The sequence below is a fragment of the Zonotrichia leucophrys genome, chromosome 12 (assembly GCF_028769735.1).
Source record: "Zonotrichia leucophrys gambelii isolate GWCS_2022_RI chromosome 12, RI_Zleu_2.0, whole genome shotgun sequence".
Taxonomy (NCBI): Eukaryota; Metazoa; Chordata; class Aves; order Passeriformes; family Passerellidae; genus Zonotrichia; species Zonotrichia leucophrys.
Window position 1 is genome coordinate 9,167,690 of NC_088182.1, and position 21,847 is coordinate 9,189,536.

The following is a 21,847-nucleotide window of genomic DNA, read 5'->3' on the forward strand; positions in this document are numbered from 1 at the left end:
TGTGCTGTGGACTAACCTCAGCAGGTAACACACTTCTATTTTCTGCCATTTGTTCAGGATCAGGAATTTTTTGTCCTCTGCATGGAGAGGCACTTCAAATAACAGGCTCTCTTCCAGTAATGCAGTCTGAGGTACCTTGAGATGAGCTGATGAAGGCACCCCGGGATCCCTAGTCCAGCCTTCCCCCTGGAGCTGGGTGATCACCAGTATGAGATCCCACTTGCTATGGCTTTAGCACAGCTGATGCCTGATGTGCTCCAGAGACCCCCCCATCCCATCTGTGGTGACCTGTGCAGGACTGTTCCACCCTCAGCACAGGGTGATGGTGGAAATCCTTTCCTTAGTGATGGTGGAAAGCCTTTTTAATGGCTAATGTGAATGTCCCAAGTTACATCCTGTGACTCCCACTGTCTGCCACAGCCAACTGAATTCAGCTCTGTCCCCCAAATAACTGCAAACTGTAAATAAAGAGCATTCCTCAACAATTTCTTGTTGCTAAACAAAATCTGATCCTCCCTCCTCTCTTCCCAAGAGTCCCCATTCCTCTCCAGCTGCACATGGGAGCCAGGGGGAGCCTGGCCTGCTGTCCCCATGGTGCTATGTAAACATTTTTGCCTTCCTAAGGCAGCACTCAACTCTCTGTGCCAGCCATGGTCCTTTCTCCTCTGTACTCACCCGCCCTAACTTATGGTCAGCTATGGTGCAGGAGTCCATGAAGGTCTGTGCAATGACCAGCAGCACAGCATCCACGTTATCCGATGTCTGAACATCAAAAACAAACTGGGGGTTCTTGATGATGTTGATCCAGAACCGCAGGGGGAGGCTGTAGAGAGGACAGAAGTGCAAAAGGGCATCAGCAGAGGTGGCAGCTACAGTGCTGAAAGATATTCTACATGTTACTGCATCTCTATTCTACATGTTATTGCATCTCTCTGCTTCGCTCTCCCAGCAAAACCAACTCTTCACCCTATGGTCTGCTGCCCTGCACTTGAATTTTGCTCCTCCTCAGTAGGCAGAGGTGGCTGTCACTTTGCAAGCTCGAAGCAAGTCAGCAGTGCCTCCTCCAGGGCCCTCAGGAACACCCTACCTGTTTGTCTTCCAGATATGGATGGTCTCAGGGTCTGCAATGCCATAGTGCATGGCCTGCTCATCTAACAGGTCAAAGAAGTACTTGACTGCCAGAGGAACAGGGCGGTTGGTACTGAGGATCACCTGGAACAAGTCATCCACAAACTTCTGCAGAGTGCCCTGTGGAAAATCAAGCAGGACAGGGTCAGCACAGGCAGAGGAGAATAGAGAGCCTAGGCCTCAAAGATGAGAGGTCACCCTCCTCTTCTCAGTGACAGCCCCTCATCCATCCAAGGGCACTCCACCCCCACTGAAGGGAGCAGCAACAAAGGAGAAAGGAGGCCCTGTGGTGTGTGGAACAGAAGTCAGGGAGAACCTTGTGAACAAAGCAAAATGTAGAGGAGACTCAAATGTTCCCAAAGCCTCTGCAGGTAAAGGGTATTGCTTCATCTTCAAACACACCCCAGCAATCTGCTGGGGGATATGAAGGAAGGCAAGATCCCAAGCACAACACAATCTGTGCTCCTTCTCACCTTCATTGAGAGCAGACGTGTCAGATAGATCTCTGGGATTGCCTTGGCCCGCTCCCGATCCCTTAGGCTCCCACGCCGATGCTTGGGAAGCTCTGGCTCTTCTGTTGGTTTTACCAGGTGCCAAAGTTTGATCCCACCTTCATCTGCATCCTCCAGCATTGGTGTTTCTAAACCAAGCAATTGTTTACAGATGAGTGTTGGCTCTCTCACAGTAGACCTTGGCCAGGTGAGGCCCAAGAAAGCAAGATTTCCCAGTATGACAGAAACACAGATGGGAAGGAATCTCTGGAGGCCTCTATCCAGCTTTCTGCAGAGTACAAACATTGCCAACTATACAGCAGGTTGCCTTTGTTCACCCAAAAACTTCAAGGTCTTGGAAACTTCCTCACACAGAGATCCCCCACCACCCCAGTGGTTTGTTTCACGGTTGAACCACCCTTTTGCTGAAGAAGTTTTGTTCCATATCCAATTTCAAACTCTTAAGCTGCAGCCTCTAGTTACTATCCCTCATGCCACAGGAGTATCCATGGAGTTGTCCACTCTGCCAGGCTGTAAGGAAACTGCCTGACATCCCATCATCCCTCTCAGGCCATGCTCAGCACGTGAAGGCACAAAGATTTCTGCAAGTTGCAGACTGTGGTCAGCCCTAGAGAGTCAGACAGCTGTGCTTGTTCTGCATTTTCACACCCAGTCCAGCCTTCCTTTGCTCTCACACTTTTGCTTTTCTCTGACCTCACCTGACCAAACTTTCACATTTCCTGACAATCCTATGAGGATCCAAGGCATGTGTCAGCCTTCTACATCAGCATAAAGCTGGGGCTAGAGCAAGAGACTAACTGGCAAGTGCTCTGAAGTAATTTTATGAGAACAAGTCATCAAACTCACTTTCTCCTGGTATGTAATCCTGATTTTCCCTGTGGATGTGCTTGGTCAGGCGTGGGACGAGTGCTACTGTTGCTCCATCAGGCACCTGCACACAAGGAAAACAACAATATTCAAAGCAAATGGCAGGTTTCTCATCAGCATAACATGCAAGTGCTTGTAGAGCATAACAGGCTGTACCATCACTAGAAATAGGGACAGAAATAGGGATTTGGAGGCACCATCACTGTCTTTCCTGAGGGTGAGAAAATCTTGTCTGTACCAATTAAAGAACAAATGTTCAAAGTACAACGAAGATAATACTCAGGGATTGAGGTCATTCAGATCTAGAACATGTTGCAGCAAGGTACTAACATACTGCAAGATACAACACACTGGTGCAAGGTAATTAAAAAAATCCCTCTTTCCATTGTTAGAAGGTACTTGGCAGCTCAGTGTGTCATCACCTCCTGACTGATCTGGCCTGGAACAGGAACAGATCCAGCACATCACCTTCACTGCAGTATGAACTTGTGCCTATCCTCCCAAGCCCTACACATGCCCACATCTCAGGTATGGGGTAAGGACAGGGTTGTGTTTGAGCAAGTCAGGCTGCAGCCACAGTACTGACTTAATTTGAATATGCTCTGCAAGAAAGGTCCAACGTTCTGACAGTGGTTCACCAGGAGCCAGAGCTACAAACAGAGCCTGACAGTGTGTACAAGGATGAGAGGAGAGATAAGGCAATGGCAGACTGAGTTCTGACCTTGTAATGCTGAAGAGTGTTCAGACGTTTCCAAGTTCCTTGAACAACAGATGTCACATCCTCATCGGACAGTATCAGATGACCTGCCAGCCCTGATCTCCACTCTACAGCCATTGAAACACAGAAAAGGAAAGGATTAACTGCTCATTCGAGCCATCATCTGCGTCAACCTGGCTGACCTCATTAAACACCTTTTGGTCCTTGTCAGCTTTTACCTGTGCTATTTCACAGACAACATAACCTGAGCAAGTGTCTGTCATGATGCTGAGTCCTGCAGTCCCAGGACAGACCCCTCTGAGCACAGGGACAGGTGGCCTCATGGCCTCCCATGTTCCACCTGTCGTGTTCCTACAAATTCTGTCAGATTGTGACTCTCCAAGGAGGTGGCTCAAACCACAAACAGGCACCCATAGTTCTTATCAGCTACTATTTACTCGGTACCTTCTCATCCCTAAATCAACAGAATTGAGAAGATCGCAAACTGAGTGTTTTCTCTCCCAATATAAGTTCTATCATTCATTAGCTACCATGGACAAAATCCTCCCTGACATATATTATTAAGAGGCTGCCAGGAAGTGCCAGCCTATGCCCACAGCATCTTTGCACTGCACTCAAATCCTCCTCCCCTCCCACACTTTTTCCATATCCCTTGGACCAAGCCATTGCTGTGGTCTGAGTCGGGCAAAGAACACCATGAAGTGAAAGAGGGTGACCCCAATTGCTTTTTTCCCACCCCTACCTCTTTCTGTTACAGCCTCCTCCCTGTTGTGCTCAGCCAGGGTGGTCAGTGATTCTGCACACTCAGCACAGAACGACAAATGTCACACATGCCAGGGTGCTGTGCACAGACACTGAACCACCATTCCTTCACTTCCTCACTGAGTTTTGTCACCCAAGAGCTCTGCTCACCGAGGTCCAGGGTGTCTGGGTCTGGCCGGTGACAGTATGGCGTCCCTTTATAGATCTGATCTAGGATTTTCTCCTTCACCTGCGTTATGGTGTCACAGTCCAGTACTTTCGCTGAAATCCCTTGAGATTCTTCTGCCCCTCCTGCACCAACTCCTGCTTGTGTCAAAGCATTTAAGGTCTGGGAAAGAAAAGGTCACAGCTACTCAGCTGATAAGATTACATCTGACACATTTACACCTTTGATGGCTGGCATTCAGGCAAGTTAACAGCTAGTCCTTTCACTGGGAGATTCAGAAGATAAAACATCACAGATGTTAAACACCTCAGTCTTGTGTTCTTAGCCTTGTGTCAAGAGCTGGAAGCCGGCTCAAGAGCATTGGGCAGGAGCTCCGAGGTGCCATCAGCAACGTCACTCCCTTATTTCTAGACACAGCACAGCACGGACACCAGATGAGTGTGGTGAAGGCTCCCATCAGCCTGGGGCAAAAGTGCCTGATTTAGCAGAGCTCTTCATCATCTACGAACTTGTGCTGCTGGAACAAACCTGGCTCCTAGGAGACAGTGGCAGGATGTGCTGCACTTGTGCTTTGGTTATGGGAGCAGAGACATCCAGCCCTGGTGTACAAGAGGACAGAAGATCTGGCACTTACCAGAGTGCGGTACTCCAGGTCCTCTCTCAGAAGGCGGTTGTCATTCAGGGTATATTTGGCTTTCCCTGTCACCCAGTCAACTGGCCCTTTGTCCACCTGGTGTTTGATTCCTCGAAACAGCATGTAAAGGGGCTCCCCAACAGAATCCTGGCATGGAAAGGAAGGAGAGAAATTCAGCTTGCTCCTCCCAGCAGTGCCTCAGGCATGGAAACATGGATATCAAGCAGGACTGAGGATACAGCAGCTGAGCCACAGCAGGCAAAGACAGAGCCTGTGCCAACAGCTCCTGCTCCATGCACAGAAAAAGTGCACTGTCCAGCTACCAGAGAGATGCACATCACCAAGGCATTGTTCTGCCTCTGTGTCACTAATCTGAGAGAATCCTTGCTGCCTCCCCAGCCCTCTAGAAAAGGAATTAGACCAGCATCTGTCCTCCCACACACAGACCAGCCTCTGTCCTGTGCATTTCAAGATAAAGGAGCTACACTGAGGCCTCCATGACCTGGTGACACATTCTGGAAACAAGTGGTATTGATGTTGACTTAAGAATCCCCATTCCCAGTGAGCAGCCCTTATCCTTCACCCTGAAATACAAGGTGACCCTGGCACTATTTCAGCTAGTGAGGCACAAAGCAAAGCTGTGCCTGTCTCCCCTCTTTTGGCCCCTCTGCATTACAATGGGACAAAGAGCTCACCCTCACAAAGGCGTACAGGCAGATGGACATCCAGTTGGTCAACAGCTTCTCTACCACTGTTTCTGTCCTGAAAAAGAGCATCAGGTTGGTCACAGAAATGTGGTGCAGAACGGGGGGGGGAGATCTGAAGGTAAAGATGACTTGTTTTGGAAGAAGGGCACTCTGAGTCATGATAGAACGGAGAGGAAAAAAAGCCTTTCAAGACCAGCACAGTTAATGCTTTTTACATCTCTGCTTATTGGAAGCACTTGTCAGCCTGAAGGAGGCACCAAATTACAGAACTGGAGAGACAAGAAGCAGGGAACAGTGGCAGGCCTCTGATTGGTCTCAAACAAGGGAAGTGTGCTCAGATCAGAAGGATGGACCACATAGGAGACTACTGGGGATCTAAATATGAGAGAGATCTCAGTTTTAGCTCTGACTGTGAACTCAGAGACCTCTAAACAGCAAAGTGGGATTAGAAGACTTGGCAGAGCCTTTCAGAACTTGCCAACCAGGCAGAAAGGCTCTGTCCCCTCAGGAGTGGGACCATGGCTGGCTCACTCACCTCCGCAGCATCAGCTTGGGGTTCTTGGCCACATACTGCTCCACAAGGTCATTCAGGAGTGTTTTGAGGATGTCAGTGAAGTACTCCAGCTTCCCATGCAGCGACACCGTGAGCAGCGACGCCACATAGGCCCGGTCTCTGGGAGAGAAAGTGCGCTGGATCTCCAGAGTGTGGATGAACTGGTGGGAGACAGAAAAGCCAGTGTGTGACTCTGCTGCAAACAAAGCAGTCACAGCTGCTGGCTCTTGGAAGAAGAGGTGCAGATAACTACCAAGGAATGAACCTTAACAGACACTGTCCACCTCCTGCTGCCAGTGCCATGGCTCTGGCCCTGCAGCAGGCTGTCAGCAGAGAGAGGGACATTACCTTTGTGAGGAAGAGTTTGCTGTTGAGGAGGTTGGAGAGCTGGACCAAGCCCTGCTCCACTGTTTGCCGTCGGCACTCAGGGATGTCAAGGTCCCTCTGCAGTGGGGACTCACGGTGGCCAGGAAAGAAAATGCGTTCTGCGTAGGACTTGTAGTCCAGGAAGGGGATCCCTGTCCCCACAAGGTCGCTTGTGAGGTCCATCATCTCAGTCATCAGGTCTGAGGGAAAGGAAAATGCCCATGAGGATGACACAACTGACATGATCTCAAGTGGTGGTGCAGAGCATGAGGTATGTGGAAGAACCAGGGCCAGCAGCATGAGACTGAGAAACAGGAAGGATGTTTTCTCTTAGGAAGAGGCATACTGGGGTCTCATTGCTAGAACATGTAAAGCTAGACTAGGCAGCAGGAAAAAATAGCATGAGGAATGTTACAATCAGGAGCTGGTTTCCAATTTTGTAAAGAGGAAGCCACTGTTCAACACACATCTGTGGTTACAGGCATTACCTACAGCAAGATAGAGTATTAGATACTATCTCCTCACTCCTTCACACATTAATTGGAGACTACAGTCTCAGTGACCTGCAGAGTTTCAGAACCCCACAGTTGTAAAGAGCTGAAGTATAAAGCATGTAAGCTTAGAATATGGGCTGCAATTCAATTTGTCCTACACAAAGACTGGGCTAGTAGTTGTCCTTAAGATCCCTCCAATTGCGCTGTCTTGACTTTTACCTCTTCACCTGAGTCTGGAGGATGAAGTGGAGAATGAGAGAGGTCTGTATAAATCACTGTGCCCTGAATTAAATAACTAAAAAAGGAAGAATTTGGCTCTACGTTTCTATGCAGTGGCACAGGATAAATTATCGCCTGCTCTGAGCTACACAGACAAGTACACAGGAATGGGAAGAGAGGTAGGGTTGAGCGTAGTTCTCCAAGTTTCCCTGAAGCTGCAGAAACCCAGGAGCTCAGTGACTGACCTGTGAATTCCTTTTTGCATCTGTCCCGAACACTTGTTTCCAGATTTTCCAGTTGGATTTGAACTTTCTTGTAATCCCTCAGAGCCTGTTTGCTCTTCCTCCTGCAATAAGAAGGAAAATTGTTCTTGGTGGCAGTAGCCCAGGGACTGTCCTTGCCAACTGCTATGCTGCTGCCAGGGCTGAGGCAATTTCTACAAAGCATCAATTTTGCAGGACACCACACAGCATACCATAAACTAGATGTGTCTCTTGAAGCACCTGTTAGATTCTAATGAACCACAGTGCGGACTGTGACTAGCAGTGCAACATGCCTCCCGCATCCAACACCACCAGGGGCTCAGAATTTGGCACAAAATAAAGAAAACCGTAGCCTTGTTTAGGCCCAAGATGTACACGCTTGGTGACACCCACTGAAAAACACTGAGAGGAACTTAAAGGCCTCACCCATGCCAGCACTTCTTACCTGTATATGAAGACAATGACCAGAACAATCAGTGCCACAAAGGATGCACCGACACCCAAACCAATCTGTGCCTCCAGCGGGAAGGCGAGCTGGCTCTCTGTGTCATACTGCACTCGGCCCAGGAGGAAGTTCAGGTTTCCCATCTGAACCTGTGAGAAGTAAGCATTAGCCATGATGATTCCATTCCTCTGTGCAGGAATTAAATACAAAGCCACAGGGCTTCTCCAGAATGAGCACAAGAGGGCACACAGCTGCCCAGAAGAGCTGTCCCACAGCACAATGAACCCAGCTATACTGTTTACTTTCAGGCAACTTTAGCCTTTAAGAGCAGAATTTGAGAACAAGACCAGTTCCCTGCCACCCCTGTTACCTCCCCTGTCCCTCAGCAGGGCTTGTACCTTTCCTAACTTCACATCCCACTCCCACTTCTTGCACATGCCTCTAGAAATGGCAGGGCTCCTGGCAGTGCTGCTGATGCCCTACCGTGAACTCGGGGAGCAGGTCGGCGCCCTCGCGCTTGGTGCGGTGCCGCGGAGCCGGCTGCTCCGAGGGCGGCTCGCAGTACAGGTGATTCCTTGTTAGTGTCTTCACCACACAGATGCCTTCCCCAATCATAGCCATAACTTCATCCTTGGAAATAGCCAGATCTAGATTTTCCCCCTGAAATACATTTGGACAGCACATGAGATCAGTGAAAAAACAACTATGTATTGCCATGGCTTCAGAGAAGACAGAGGAGACCAATACCAAGAGATGAAAGCAGACTTTTTTCTTCTTTGTTTAGGCTCACATGTGAATAGGCTGCAGGAGTTAAGTTAGTAAGCTAAAAAATTCAGTTGCATATGATTTAGATTTAGCTTTAGGACCTGTAGCACACTGCATAAGTACAGTTATAAATAGCCTGTCCTCTCAAGGCTCTTCAGCGAAACCCAGCTAAGCTCAGCTCTTCAGTCTGTATATTTAAAAAGGTAGTCTCATGTCAGTTAACCTGCACACTCAACTGAGTCAATCAATGCCTTTCAAAGGTATAACATATCTGTGCTATTCCTCTTATTTGCTTTAATTTTGGGGGATTAAGACTTTTTCTTTTTTTAATAAAACCATGCTGACTGATGTTAATTACATTTTTATGCTTTAATGCTTTCTAAGCCCAGAGCTCTGTCAGGGTATCCCAACAGGCTGACAGATCAACCTGCTTGTCTTTTAAAAGTTCTCTTCCAGTCTTCTCAAACTGCCCTACATCTCCATGATGCATTCAACTCCAATGGCAGTGGTCTGGGCATTTCTATGCTCTTACATCCTCACAGTTTTTCACCCGTATGCAAAAGGACAGCACGTGGAGAATTTGCACCTACAGCTGCAGCCATTACCTTCTTTAAGAGTACTGGACTGAAAAGTACCTTTCCATACAAACAAAATACCTCAAAATTTTTTTCTTGCACGTACAGTAAAATAGAGTCACTGTGCTCTTCTGTATCATCTTTAATGAGTGATATTTCCGCCTTCACTTAGTAACAGGTCTTCCCCACTGGCAGGATTCTTTTACTCCTAAGTTATTTCTGGACGAAACTGAAGTAGTTATGATAGAGTCAGCAGCTGAGAACAGGATGTGGGGATAATGTAGTACTAATATCTCATATACAAACAGTTTATTAGGATTAAATTAAAACCCCCAAAACAAACCACAGAAGTTTCCATAAGCCCTATGAAGCCCTAGAAATGATTTATGGACTCAGGAGGCTTTTTTGATGCACATTTCCCTCCTCTTATGAACTGTTTCTCACAGGCCAAAGCACATGTGCTGTGACAGGTAGCAACCTGTCAAATGCTTTAAAAACTTTGGATGCTGCAGGACACCAACTTAAAACTTCATACAAGGAACATGAATTCCAGCTGGTTTTTGTCTTACCTCCACAGAGATGACACTTCCTGGCTTGTGACGATATGGTTTGGCAGGGTCCTCAGCATTCAATGGTTTTAGGATGGGGTTGACTTCATAAGAGAAAGGCATGGGATGCAGTGAGTTGAAATCAAAGCTCAGATTATCCAGAATAAATTCCAGTTTGATTCGGACACTCCTCAACAGCAGGTTAATGGCTGGAGTTTTGCACAGGATCAGGTAGGAAGAGTTAACGAGACAGGGTTCTTCAAACTAAGTGGAAAAGGCAAAAAAAAGTGTCAGTAATGGAATACCAGTGCTTCTCCTGCAGCTTGGCAATACTTTCCACCCCAAACAATCTGGGGCCAGTCTGCATTCTTCTAGTCTGGAGAAATGCCAGAATAACCCTGCTTAACTGTAAAGGGGAAAAATCCAAGATCTGAGGAATTCCCCATGTTCCTCTAAAGGAAAGCTTTCATAGCACTGGTTTTGTTGGAAGGTCTCAGCAGTGGGAATCAGCTCTGACATTCCCCTGGCAGCAAATTCTGGAGAGAGACCAGCTTTAGATTTCCCTGCTCTGCTCTGAGAGAATAGGTCCAAACATCTTCAATGCAAGGCTGTTTTCCCAGTCTGAATGCTTCTGTGAAAGTGTTCCCATGCCTGGTTGGATATGTTTTATACATTCAATGAAAGCATTAGAGTATTTTTTTTTCCTGCCCTACAGTCACAAATCTTTCCTGAGAACATTGATAAAACCAGCTTTTATTGATGCATGTGCATCAGGAGCACATTTATGACAGGAAGCCCTTCATCATTTGCACTAATGATGCAAATCCTTCTTGTACTTGGGCTGCCAAACCACCCTCTACCTTTGCAAACTCTGCTGCATGCTCTGTGACCTTGATGACCACATCAATATCTCTGTAATGACCCATCTCAGCAGACTGGCAGCAGGAGAGCAGAAAATAATTGTGGTGCTGGTAATTTCACTGCCTGGTTTTGTATGTCAGAGTGAAAGACATCCCAGGAACTACAGGGACAGACTGAAATATGCAAAAGGAAGAATCTGAAGCACAGACACATTGAGCAACACAAGCTCTCTGGCTCAGATGTAGATTCCTTTATCTCGACACTGCTGCATTGCTATTTCTGTCCCACATCACAGTCCTGCACATCTCTAGGCAGAGGCAGACCCAGCCCATGGAAATGTTTGTGGAAGTGCTTAACCTCTCAGCCTGGCAGAGAACACTTCCATGGGCCAAGACTGTTAGCAAAATCCAAGCAGATAACAGCAAGTGGTGGGAGGAAAAAAGCCCTAGGGACAGAAAGGCCACTTCTTCAGAGGTGGAACATCAAGCCTTGCGCACCCACACCCCCACAGAGTGCTGTGCTACCTGCTGGATGCTGCACAGAGAGCCCTCAGGACACTCAGAGTCCGGGACGATCCTTCGCCATCGCTGCACTCCTCGGCGCCGGCGTTCAGATGGAGAAACCGTAACTCGAATCTTTGGTTTCTGTACAACATCCAAGTTGTATCCATGAACTCTGAGCACTCTCCCTCCACTGAAAGACAAAAGGAGTTGATCTGACTCACCTGTAATTCATTAACTCAGTTTTGTCCATGCTCCCATCCTTCAGTTTATGCTCATTCTGACAAGCCTGGCTTCACCCCAAAGTGCTACTCAAGAGAGATGACATTGGTGCTGCAGCCCCAGCACAGAGCCCAGGGGAAGGGACACTCATTCCTTCTACCTGAGGAAGCTTTTAGGTGGCTCTGCAAAAGTGATGTTGGGATCCAGAGTATATCTAAAGAGGGACCCTTCCAATCTCCGCTCCTGCTCCCCGTATTTGATGGTGACTGGGAGTTCTGTGGACACATTGCTGGGACTTGTCTGGCACGCCAGCTGATCCTCTGTCATCTCAGAGAGGCTTGGAGAGACAAGAAAAACAAGGGATTAACACAGCCACTGCAGAGACAGATTTTATAGTACTGAGTCTTTCTCTTTGCAGAGAGTCTGCAAACCTCTTCTGCTATTTTCCTGAATTCATGATAAAAGCTCTTGTGCCTTATCTGTGCAAGTAACAATTGCTGGGCAGCTGTTGGGAGCAGCACACAGACAAAAAGCAGGTACAATCAGTGTGCAGATTGAAGGGACTGGACACTTGCTACCAAGGCATGTGTACCTCCTCACCAGCAGTGAGGTGAGGCAGGTTTATGTGTCCCTGGGTGCAAGGAAGCAAGCAGCTCCTGGAATCAGGCTGCAGAAGCCAACTTCAGCTCCTAACCAGCAAAAGCAGAGTGTCAGGGTGGGTTACAGTCCTGTCAAGGGACAGGCAGAACAGAAGTGTGCAGGCCTGCTCATGCCCAGGGAAGGTGGGCCAGCATCTAAGATGGTTGAGGTTGCTGCCATGACCCTCACAGGGAAGATCCCCTGAAAAACAGAGGAAAGCAGAGCTCCAGCTGCTCCAGGCAGCATCACACCCTGGGAGGCTCTAGGAAGGACTCAGGACAGATAGCATACTGGCAAGTTCTGATCTTACATTTGGCAGGGGAGGTCTCCAAGCAGGACACTGATCTCATTAGGATGCCCAGTCAGCAGCTTTGAGCCTAGAAGGGTAAGGCAGGTTCCTCCTGCTTTGGGACCCTGGGTTGGAACAATGGATTTCAGCTCTGGATTCTAGAAGGAAGAAAAAAAAAAGGGAAGTGAATGACAAGGACCTCAAAAGACAAGACAAGAAAGAAAACAGCAGAATGTGTTCAGTAGCCAACAATGCTCTGAAAATAGAAGCTACAGATCCAAACTACAGCCAGGCCTCAGCTATACTCCAGCAGCTACTTTACTGAGCAGAGGAGGGATCAATAACACCAGCAAGAACCACGAATCAAGGACCTCTCCACAGAGTGCCAAAGGCATATGGATGCTGCAAACAGCAGAGCTCTGAGCCTCACACACAAACCTGAGGATTAACAGTCCAAAGGGATTGTTCAGATCAGTAACTGGATTAATAACTCAGTTTAGGAAAAACAAGGTAGAAAATAAATTGCTTGTTTGCCTAACAGATGAGGAGATTAACAGCAGGAAGCCCTAAGAATTTTTGTTGAGACTTGTACTGTAACAAAAAAAAACTTAGTACCACTGAGGAGCTGCTGCAAAATTTAGCCAAGTGACACAAGGAAGTCACTGCTGACAAACAAAAAGCAAGATCCATGAAGTAAGAAGGAGGAAAGAGACTAAAGGATAAAAAGCAAACATGCACACCATTGCTAGTCTCTAAATAGCATCCTGGTGATAACCAAAAGAAGAGCAACAAGCATAATCTAGTACATAAAATGGTTCTATCAAACCAAAAATGGAACAACTCAAGACTTGTCAGAATCTCTTGTAAATTGCACAGAAAGGAAGAAAAAGAAGCAATTGTATTTAAAAGTTACTTAAGTATTATTTCATAGTTGCTGGGTTTAAGATATCAAAAAGTTATCAGAAACACGTTTTAAAATGATAGGAAGCATTGCTCCACACAATGCACAGGAATTTTGGACTTACTGCCACCAGCTGCTGAAGGTGAGAAGATAAAAGCATGTTCAAACAGCAATTTGCATATTAACAAAAAGAAAAGTCAGCAGTCTTTGTAAGATGTTAAGTCATCAAAGAAAAAGTCTTCAAGTTGGAAACAGAGGAAAAATACAGAGTATCTTTAAGTATTTAACAGCTACCATTGTAAAAAAAAAAAATCATAAAATTACCAGCAGCAAGTGCCTGATAGAGTTCTGTAAATTCATGCATAAACAGCCATTTAGCAGAGATACTGGGAAAAGAGAGGAGATGTTTTAGTTATATTACCTGATAGGTGAAAACGTGACCAGAAACCCCACGGCCTCCTCCAGGCACCTCCACCACGATGTGCCCAAACCTCTCGGTCCAGCTCCCGCCAGTGACGCACACGATGCTGCAGGACAATCCAAGAACAAAGTCACACCAGGGGAGAGCAGGGGAGCTGCATCCACTGCAGCACGGCCTAAAAACGTCTAGCAACCACAGTTCCCTTCTTCCAGCCTTATCTGGTGCTCAGAATATGCAACCAAACATTAAGAAACACCTCTAAAAAAGCTGGGTTAGGTGCAGCAGAAAAAAGCAGGGACTGGTTCCAAACAGGCTCATCCTATCTAAAATTATTCTTTCTGGGACAGACAGGATGAATCCCACTGTGTCACAGATACACAAAGAGTCCAAGAACTCTTCTATATTCCAGAGCTGATCACAATCAGTTGCATCTGGAGGGACCTCAGGCCAGCAGTGGTCAATCCACACATTAGTGCTGTGTCTGATGCAGGAGAAGACTCAAGACCTGATCTTCAGCCAGTGGCCTCTCCAACCAGCCAGACCCCCTGATCTGCACCAGCCATTCCTCCCAGCCCTTTTTCCAGATGTAATTTGCTATGGGAGATGCTGACAAGATGAAAAGTCAAACTGTACTTAGAACAGAGCAGCAAGGAGTCCCATGTTACAGCACTCATTTGCTAACAGAAAAGCTAATCTGCAGGAGACTTCCCAGCCCTCCTGCATAGCAGGAGATTAATTTTGTCTGGGCCTTGCTCAGGAGCAGGTTCCAGGTTCACAGCTATATCCCCTCAACTAAAGAGGCTGAGGAATTTGAACTTAGGCAGTGCAGTCCAAATCAAGACCCTGTGATGCCAGGTGATTTACAGATACAGAACACAGACAGTGCTAACCCCAGAAAGATTAAGCTCCAATTCTAGGATGAAAACAGAAAGCAGATGGATCCAGACAAACAAATTGCACAGACAGGACAACACTGCTCAACACAGCAAGCCATTCCCAGCAGGATCTTACCTGGCTCCTAGAGGGAAGGGTGCTACAACTACTGCTACCATGAAATGGAAAAAGATGTTTGTGATAGCTCTGGTAAGAGTTTACTCACAATTTCCCTCCTCTTCTCCTGCTGGTTGTTTGGCTCCTCTCCCTCCCTTGTCCAAAGCTCCCACCTACCTGCCCTGCCACGGGCCAACTACACAAATGTCCTTTTCTCCTTATCTCCCATTCATAACTCTTAACAACTAACTACTGCTTTATTATTTTGTTCTGCCCTGGCCAGACACACCAGCTGCACAATTCTCTATCTCTGACATGAGCCAGATTCAGGAGGATAGGGCTTTCTGCTTCTCATCCTTCTCCTTGCCACTACTTTTACAAGCACTTTGTGACCTGTCAGACATTCCTGGCCACCAAAATAGTGGCACTGGGCCCACCAGGATGTCCTCTCCCTGGCAGAGAGGATCTTTTCTTTGAGTTTGTTCCTGAGGGGAAGTCTTGCTAGCAAGTGAAGACTGACAGTCTAGGGGTGTGCCTTCAACCACATGCTCCCATCCTCACCCTGTGTTAACACAGTCAGGCTATTTTCCTATCAGTGACACTTGCACAAGCCATGTCCTTTGCTTTATTGAAATCTCCTGTGGCTGAGTGAGACACCCATGAAATTGCAGGGTTCTGAGCCCACAGCTCCACGCTGTCTGGGCAGTGTGGTTGGAACAAGGCATCACTGTTTGGCTGTCACCTTGTACACACCCTTATCTCTCTAGGGTCACTGCCTCAGCAAGTGCTCACACAGTGACCTTACTCAGGGCATTTCCTGGGAATAGGCAGGGCTCAGCACCTACTACAGCAAAGGCAAAGACATCTAAGGCTGGGTCAGCAGCCAAGGGAAAAGCCAGCGCCTGCCTCTGGGAGAAGGTTTCACAGATACTCTACCTGCTAGAGATCTCATACTCTTGAGCATCTACGGCACAGGGAATTCCTGCAACAGTGACAGTTTCTGCAATGTCTTGATGTTTCTGCCCGAGGTTTGAGCCAGTGATGGTGATTCTAGTGCCACCTTCCACTGGTCCAGACAGGGGATACACCTGCAAAGACATCCGCGCACGTGTAAATGTCACAGCATCTCAGACCTCCACAGGCTGGTGACTGATCTACAGCACAGGGCCCTTCAGCTGCCCTGGTGCAAACTCTGCCTGTTCAGGTCACTGCTGTTGACTCCTTTACTGGCTTGGACTAGTCCCAGGCTGCAGTCTCACCAGAAGAAAGGCCATAAGGAACATCACAGTTGGAGCCTTCTTTCCCAGACCTCGCTGATGCCAGCAGTCCCCACCCAGAGGTGATAATCCACTTAGAAGGCAAAGAATGCCCTACTTTGCCTTCCCATCAACATGCTGACCACTCCACAGGGCATTTCTGCTGAAGAGTGGGAATGCACAAGCCAATACATGTTACTAGTATTGAAGCAGCAAGCACCATTCCCCCCTCAGCATCAGGACGACAATGAATTGCATGCTGCACAAATGTCAAAGCTCTGTCCCTGAGCAGCATCCAAGGTAAACTAAGACAAGATGCAGCACATGGATGTTGTGTGCCACTGAAGGGAGGACAAGCTGACAGCAAAAGGGACACATGGCTACAGACACTTGTCATGTGGCAGTTAGCAAGAAACATTTAAAATAAACAGACAAAAAATAATTATTTCCAGGAACCTGTCATGCCTTTCACATCATTGCTGTGCTGTTGTCATTAGGTTTTACCCTCCTCTGCCCCAGGCTTAGTTGGGCCAATCTGTTTCAGGGTCTGGCTCAGGACAGTTGGAGGATCCATCCTGTGGACCATTTCCCAGCTCCTGAATGATACTGGTGTGCCAGTTTCAGCTGAGATACAAATTAATCATTCCCCACTGTTCTCTATTGGCAAACTGAAAGCCCAGCAACAACAGTCTAGAATCCTCACAACACCGAGGGACTCCAATTGAACTTCCTCTTCAGAAGGTCAATAAATGAATGAGCTGCACTGTTTGCTCTCTGAGTTCACAGCCCTTTGATTTCCAGAATGGAGCCCTCCTTGCCCTATGTGCAGTACACCAGTGAGCAAATTACTCACAGAATGAATGAGAGGTGCTGGACATAGGTCTTCAATTTCTTCCTTGCAAGAGCCCCTGAAGATACAGCTGGGGTTGTCACCTCCACACCACACACAGTTGTACTTGGAGTCAGCTGTTTGGCAGCGGCTACAATCAGTGTGTCCCACAGAGCAGTTGTAAAAAGTCACTGCAAAGGAGAAAAATTCAGAGGTACCTGCACACATCCCCACAGGGCACAGCATAACCCAGCAACCTGGTGTCTTGTACAGACCCCACTCCTCCTCCTGCCCCCATGACAAGTGACACAAGTGCAGCTCTGCTTTCCTTAGTTTTCTTGTGATAGGACTACCACAAGTACAAAAAGCCTCATTTGAGGATTTCTCAATTCCCTTCCACCTCATCTGCTGTGTTTTTACTGGGAAGGTGTTGCACTCCTACCATGAAGATCTGCAGCACTGTCCACTCGAAGGTGCCGTCGCCTCTGCACAAACACCACAGCATTGAACTCGAGTTGAGGTGCTGTGTAACTGTACTGCAAAGACAAAGATCATCAAGAGGACTTAGCAGAGGCAAAAACAAACCAGCTGAATTGGCAAGAAGCCTCAATACTGAAAAGCACATGGCACAAACAGCGTACATGGAACTTCCATGCATGCAGACAAGGCAGTGTTAGTTGGGGCAGTGGCAGCACAGGCTTGACCTCATGGTTCACAGTCACAATTCTGCTCTAGAAAGAGCAGCAGGTTTAGGTTCACTAAGATGAACACTGAAAACCCAGTCTGTGCTCACAACAATACTCATCTAACTTCCTAACTGCATTCCTAAGTGGCCAATTCCTATCTACAAGCCACCTGCTCAGAAAGCTGCTCAAGCTGGCATTTATATAATTTCAGTAGAGCTGACAATGTAGGATCACAATTGGTCTGCAGGGCTCGTGCACAAGAGCCTGTGTTGTTCTTCTCCCTTAACTATATGAGTTTGTGAAGTAAAAATAACATCTCTGCTTGCAAATCTTGCCTTAAGTAAAATTCACCCAGCATCCACAAGTGTACATGTCTGTTTTAGCTTTCCCTGATAATTTTATAATCCACAGGCCTGCTTCTATCACCAAGGACAAAATCAGTACTACAAACCAGCATTTTTCTTCTCACAAAAGAACAATCATCACAGGAGTCATGATGCAGAGAATGACAAACAACAGTGTCTCAAGCTAAAGCAGGAGTGGCACCATGCTGGCCAGTTCAGAGACAGCACCATCCCTGCTACAGCTAGTGCAGCAACAGATCATGTGGCTCAGGCTGCACAATCTTCCTGAAGTTGAAGGTACCAGTACTGGCAGGCAGCAGCATCATAGCTAAAGGCCCCAGAGTGCTAAATAGCCTACAAATACTCTTGCAAAATATGCTCTTTTCTCCAGAGCTTGCCTTCCATCCTATTCTCCTGCTGAGCAAAACCTGCATGAACTGTGAAATGGCACAGCACTCACCTGGTTCATCTGGCAGGTGATATAACAGAGGGACTTGTTTGTTTCTTCTCCTTCCACATAAGCTTCCATCACCACTGTCCTCCCCTCCAAATTCAAGACACACTCATAGTCCCACTGCTGGTCCTGCAGGAGGAGACACATGGCACCATTCCTCAGTGACACAGAGCTTTGGGCTGCACTGGTGTTGTCCTGCCTCTCCAGCTCAGCACCTTCCCCAAGCCAGCAGCATGCTCCTCTCGTTCCCCTCGTTATGCCAACTCTATTCTATATTCAAGGGCTCTCTATGCTGTGACTGCCTCCATACATGAAGGGCAAACCAACACAAAACACCGAGAAAGGAGTGTGTGTGCCACTGTGTGGAGAACTTAGCACAGAGGGAGAAATAAAAAAAAACCAAACAGTGGGACTGTGAAGTTATGCCAGTACATCCCTGTGAAACACTAGCTGGAGATGAAGAATAGAGTACACAGATTAGGAGAGAGCATGTCAAAACCATTAAGTGTGTATTTCTCCTCCCTGTCTCTTTCCTGTAAACTTTCCACCAAATTGCTTAGATACTTCCTGTAAAAAAGCTAGATATGCATCTCTCTGGAACCAGCTCTGCTCCTCTGAGCAGTGCAGTGTGTCAGCTTTAATGTATAAACTAACAATTAGACTGTGCTGCATGTTCTGAGTTGTTTTTTTGTCAAAGGTTACTAAATCATCTTCTGTCTTGAGAAGCAAAGAGAATTTTTATCAGAGGCACACCCAAGAAACAGCTGTCAAGGGTGGTTTTCCCCACTGCAAAAGTTTCAGGTATGGCAGGAATAGCCACATTAACATAAGCATGCCAGAAAGGAAAGGGAACAGATGACTTGTCTTTAACTTATGGAGAGACAAACAGGATGGATTCAGCAGAAAGTTATTCCAAGAACTACCATCTGCAGTGCAGCACAGGTGCAATTTAATCCAAATACATGCAGATCTTCTCCAGCAGGTTGGTGCACACCTGTACTCTCCCTTTCTCTGGGTGACCTTCTACACATGAAGACATCCAGTTATGGAATTCTTTATGCACAGAAATAGGTTATTCCTCTACGAGAAACCTAGGCAGAGTCACACCTGCATCTTACACATATTTTTAGCAGCCCAGTGGCCAGGTTGTCCAAACAGTGCCCTGCATGAATGCAATTGCTTGATGGTGATGGCATTGAGCTGACTACCTGATAGAGGTGGAAGTTCTTTCCCAGCAGGGTTATCTTCCTCGCCACATTGACTGGAAACAACGAAGATCCCTGGATTCCCTGCACACAGGGACATGCATTTGGACCCCAGCTAGGCTCTTCGCTCTGAAAAACAACCACAGGACACAACCCCTCCTGTGTGCTGAAATACTAGATTAGAAATTTGTAAGACAAGTTCAGAGTCACACACAGCCTTAGACCATGAATTACAAAAGGCCAGTAACTTACCTCCTCCCAAAACTCAGGGGCATCATACTGATAGTCGAGGTCAGGGTGAAGGATCCTGGGAAAGTCAGGGACATCCCTCTCTGAAGAATCACCATCACCCGACAGAAGAGTGGAAGCAGAGAAAAGAGATGTGTCATTCTCAGCCTGCAGCAAATCCATCCAGTCCTCTGTGTCCTGGAGCTCTGTGCCCTCCTCCAGCAGCCACTGTGGGGGAGCCGATGTTGGGAGCCCTGAAACAGGGAGCTCAGTTCCTGGCAATCCAGGAGCATCATCAGAGACAACAGGGCTCCCTGGCACCTGGCTGGGGGTCTGGGGAGATGAGATGGCAGATGTCAGTGCCTCTGTGGTAGGAAAAGGACTTGGAGGCCACTTGAAACTCGTGACGTGAGGGGAAGGTGTTACAGCTGCCGCTGGAGATGTGTGCAGAGGGCTACCCCCGAGCGTGGTGGTGGGTGGGTCTGTGTGCTGGGCCGCCTGGGCTGTGGCTGGCCCTTCGGTGGGCAAGGCCATGTGATCCATGTTCTTAGACGGGCTGGAGAGCACAGATGCAGCAGGAGAAGTTGTCTCTGGCACAGTGACAGGTTTGTCTGCAGGCGGTGGCAGCGGGGCCTCGGTGGCAGCGTGCAGGGAGGCGCCCTCGGTGGGCAGGCTCAGGTGGGTGTAGCTGGGGCTCCGCGCCGGCTCCGTGGTCGCCTCCCAGGCTGCGGAGGGCGTGACGTGGATGGCCTCCGTGTGGGGCACAGTGCTGGGGCTCACGGGCACAGGGGTGGTGACAGCTTTTGTGGCCATGGTGGGGGCTGCAGTGGAGGATTTGGTGAGGGGAGCAGCTGAAGAGGGATACATGATCGAGGTTGGGATCTGAGCCTAGAAAGAAACAACATGGTGAGAAGAGAAGAGGGAAAGAAATGAAACTGTAAAACCGAAGCAGAAAAACACTCTGTATGACTTCCCATAGACAAGATGCTGTTCCACCCTCTGGATTTTAATGAGAGCTATATCTTGTACCATCTTGTGCAATGGGATTGGGGAATGTTCACAGTGCAGAAGATCCAGCAACACTCCCTCTTCCCACAGATGCCTGCACTGGCCTCCTCTCAGAGGGAGGTCTGCTTCATCCTCCACAAAAATGCAAGGCCACCTCTGACAGCCACACACTGGGCATGTGTTCCACCTCCCTGCCAGATTGCTCCTGTCCTTCCACTTCGACAACACCGGCTGCATAGCCACAGGACAGTGACCAGCTTCATCTGATGGTTCTTCCCCAGAAACCTGTAGTATCTATCAGGGATGCAGAGCCTCATGTCACTCCAAGGAGAGCTCCTCTTTGCTCCAACAGCTCATCTCCTTGCTTGATGTGACTGACAGCTGCTTCTTTACCTAAGAAGAGATCTGACCCACTGGGGCTGTGAGAGCACACAGGACTAGGACTGAGCAGGAGACATACCCTTTCATTGTAGATAATGGTTCCTTCTTCACAGGTTGCTTTGTGGGTGCAGAGGTGCTGCTGAATGCACCAGTTACATCCCCAGAGACTGCTCACACACTTCTGGCACCTGGAGGAACGACAGAAAAGCAGCTGCTAAGACAGGACAACCCAGAAAGGGACAGCCACCCTCCCTAAAACTACAGAAGAGAAAAGCAGGTGCTCACGGTGCCGATTTCCACAGCAGGGCCACTGCAGCACAGTCATAGAAAGAGAAGTCCACAGAAGCAATGAAGATGTCATGGAAACGCACTACAAGCTTTATGGTGACATGATCTGAAAATGAAAATAAAAATTTCTTAGAAATGGAGCCCCTACAAGTTTGCCATACTGTTAGGAGATGCAGCATGCTTTAGGATAGACACTGTCAAACACTGAGGCAGATTCCCTTCCATGCTTTTAGCATCTCAATCACTGGATTATCCTACGGACACTAAAAACAGGTTGGACAAGTTCATCAGGAGTAGTTTGTGATAGCTCTTGCCAACCCATGGGAAAGAAGCCTAGTCTGAAGATCTGTCCACCTTTATCTCTGTAATTCCACTGCCATCTCTGTATTACAGGAAGAAGTAACATTGAGGCTCAAAGCTGATTGCCCTCTTTTGTCATCCAAAGGAAAATGAAACCTTAGAACTGATGTGCCCTTCACATGCTGCCTTTACCTTGAGAGCTTTGTTCTATGACCAGACTAAGAAGTGAGTCAGGAAAGACGTTTATAAGATTTGTAATCTCACTTGACACGACTGAAGGCTTATCTGCTTTAAAATCCAGGTCTCACATCAATTACAACCCT

General features: G+C 47.7%; 1 protein-coding gene across 6 annotated transcripts in view; it reads right to left on the bottom strand.

Moving 5' to 3' along the window:
* The window catches only part of PLXNB1 (plexin B1), a 77,199-nt gene that overhangs the window by 5,186 nt on the left and 50,166 nt on the right, over window positions 1–21,847 (bottom strand). For all 6 annotated transcript variants that reach the window (XM_064724534.1, XM_064724531.1, XM_064724535.1 and 3 more), the window contains exons 9-34: window positions 21,222–21,330; window positions 21,016–21,124; window positions 19,572–20,435; window positions 19,323–19,448; window positions 18,121–18,243; window positions 17,073–17,166; window positions 16,655–16,821; window positions 15,482–15,633; window positions 13,556–13,661; window positions 12,255–12,391; window positions 11,466–11,642; window positions 11,108–11,276; window positions 9,744–9,986; window positions 8,318–8,494; window positions 7,835–7,983; window positions 7,372–7,472; window positions 6,396–6,613; window positions 6,030–6,208; window positions 5,483–5,549; window positions 4,788–4,934; window positions 4,138–4,315; window positions 3,229–3,332; window positions 2,487–2,571; window positions 1,602–1,768; window positions 1,088–1,248; window positions 676–823 (exon numbers count right to left, since the gene is read on the bottom strand). In XM_064724534.1, coding sequence (XP_064580604.1) covers window positions 676–823; window positions 1,088–1,248; window positions 1,602–1,768; window positions 2,487–2,571; window positions 3,229–3,332; window positions 4,138–4,315; window positions 4,788–4,934; window positions 5,483–5,549; window positions 6,030–6,208; window positions 6,396–6,613; window positions 7,372–7,472; window positions 7,835–7,983; window positions 8,318–8,494; window positions 9,744–9,986; window positions 11,108–11,276; window positions 11,466–11,642; window positions 12,255–12,391; window positions 13,556–13,661; window positions 15,482–15,633; window positions 16,655–16,821; window positions 17,073–17,166; window positions 18,121–18,243; window positions 19,323–19,448; window positions 19,572–20,435; window positions 21,016–21,124; window positions 21,222–21,330 — 4,457 coding nt within the window. The remainder of the gene's footprint in view (window positions 1–675; window positions 824–1,087; window positions 1,249–1,601; window positions 1,769–2,486; window positions 2,572–3,228; window positions 3,333–4,137; window positions 4,316–4,787; window positions 4,935–5,482; window positions 5,550–6,029; window positions 6,209–6,395; window positions 6,614–7,371; window positions 7,473–7,834; window positions 7,984–8,317; window positions 8,495–9,743; window positions 9,987–11,107; window positions 11,277–11,465; window positions 11,643–12,254; window positions 12,392–13,555; window positions 13,662–15,481; window positions 15,634–16,654; window positions 16,822–17,072; window positions 17,167–18,120; window positions 18,244–19,322; window positions 19,449–19,571; window positions 20,436–21,015; window positions 21,125–21,221; window positions 21,331–21,847) is intronic.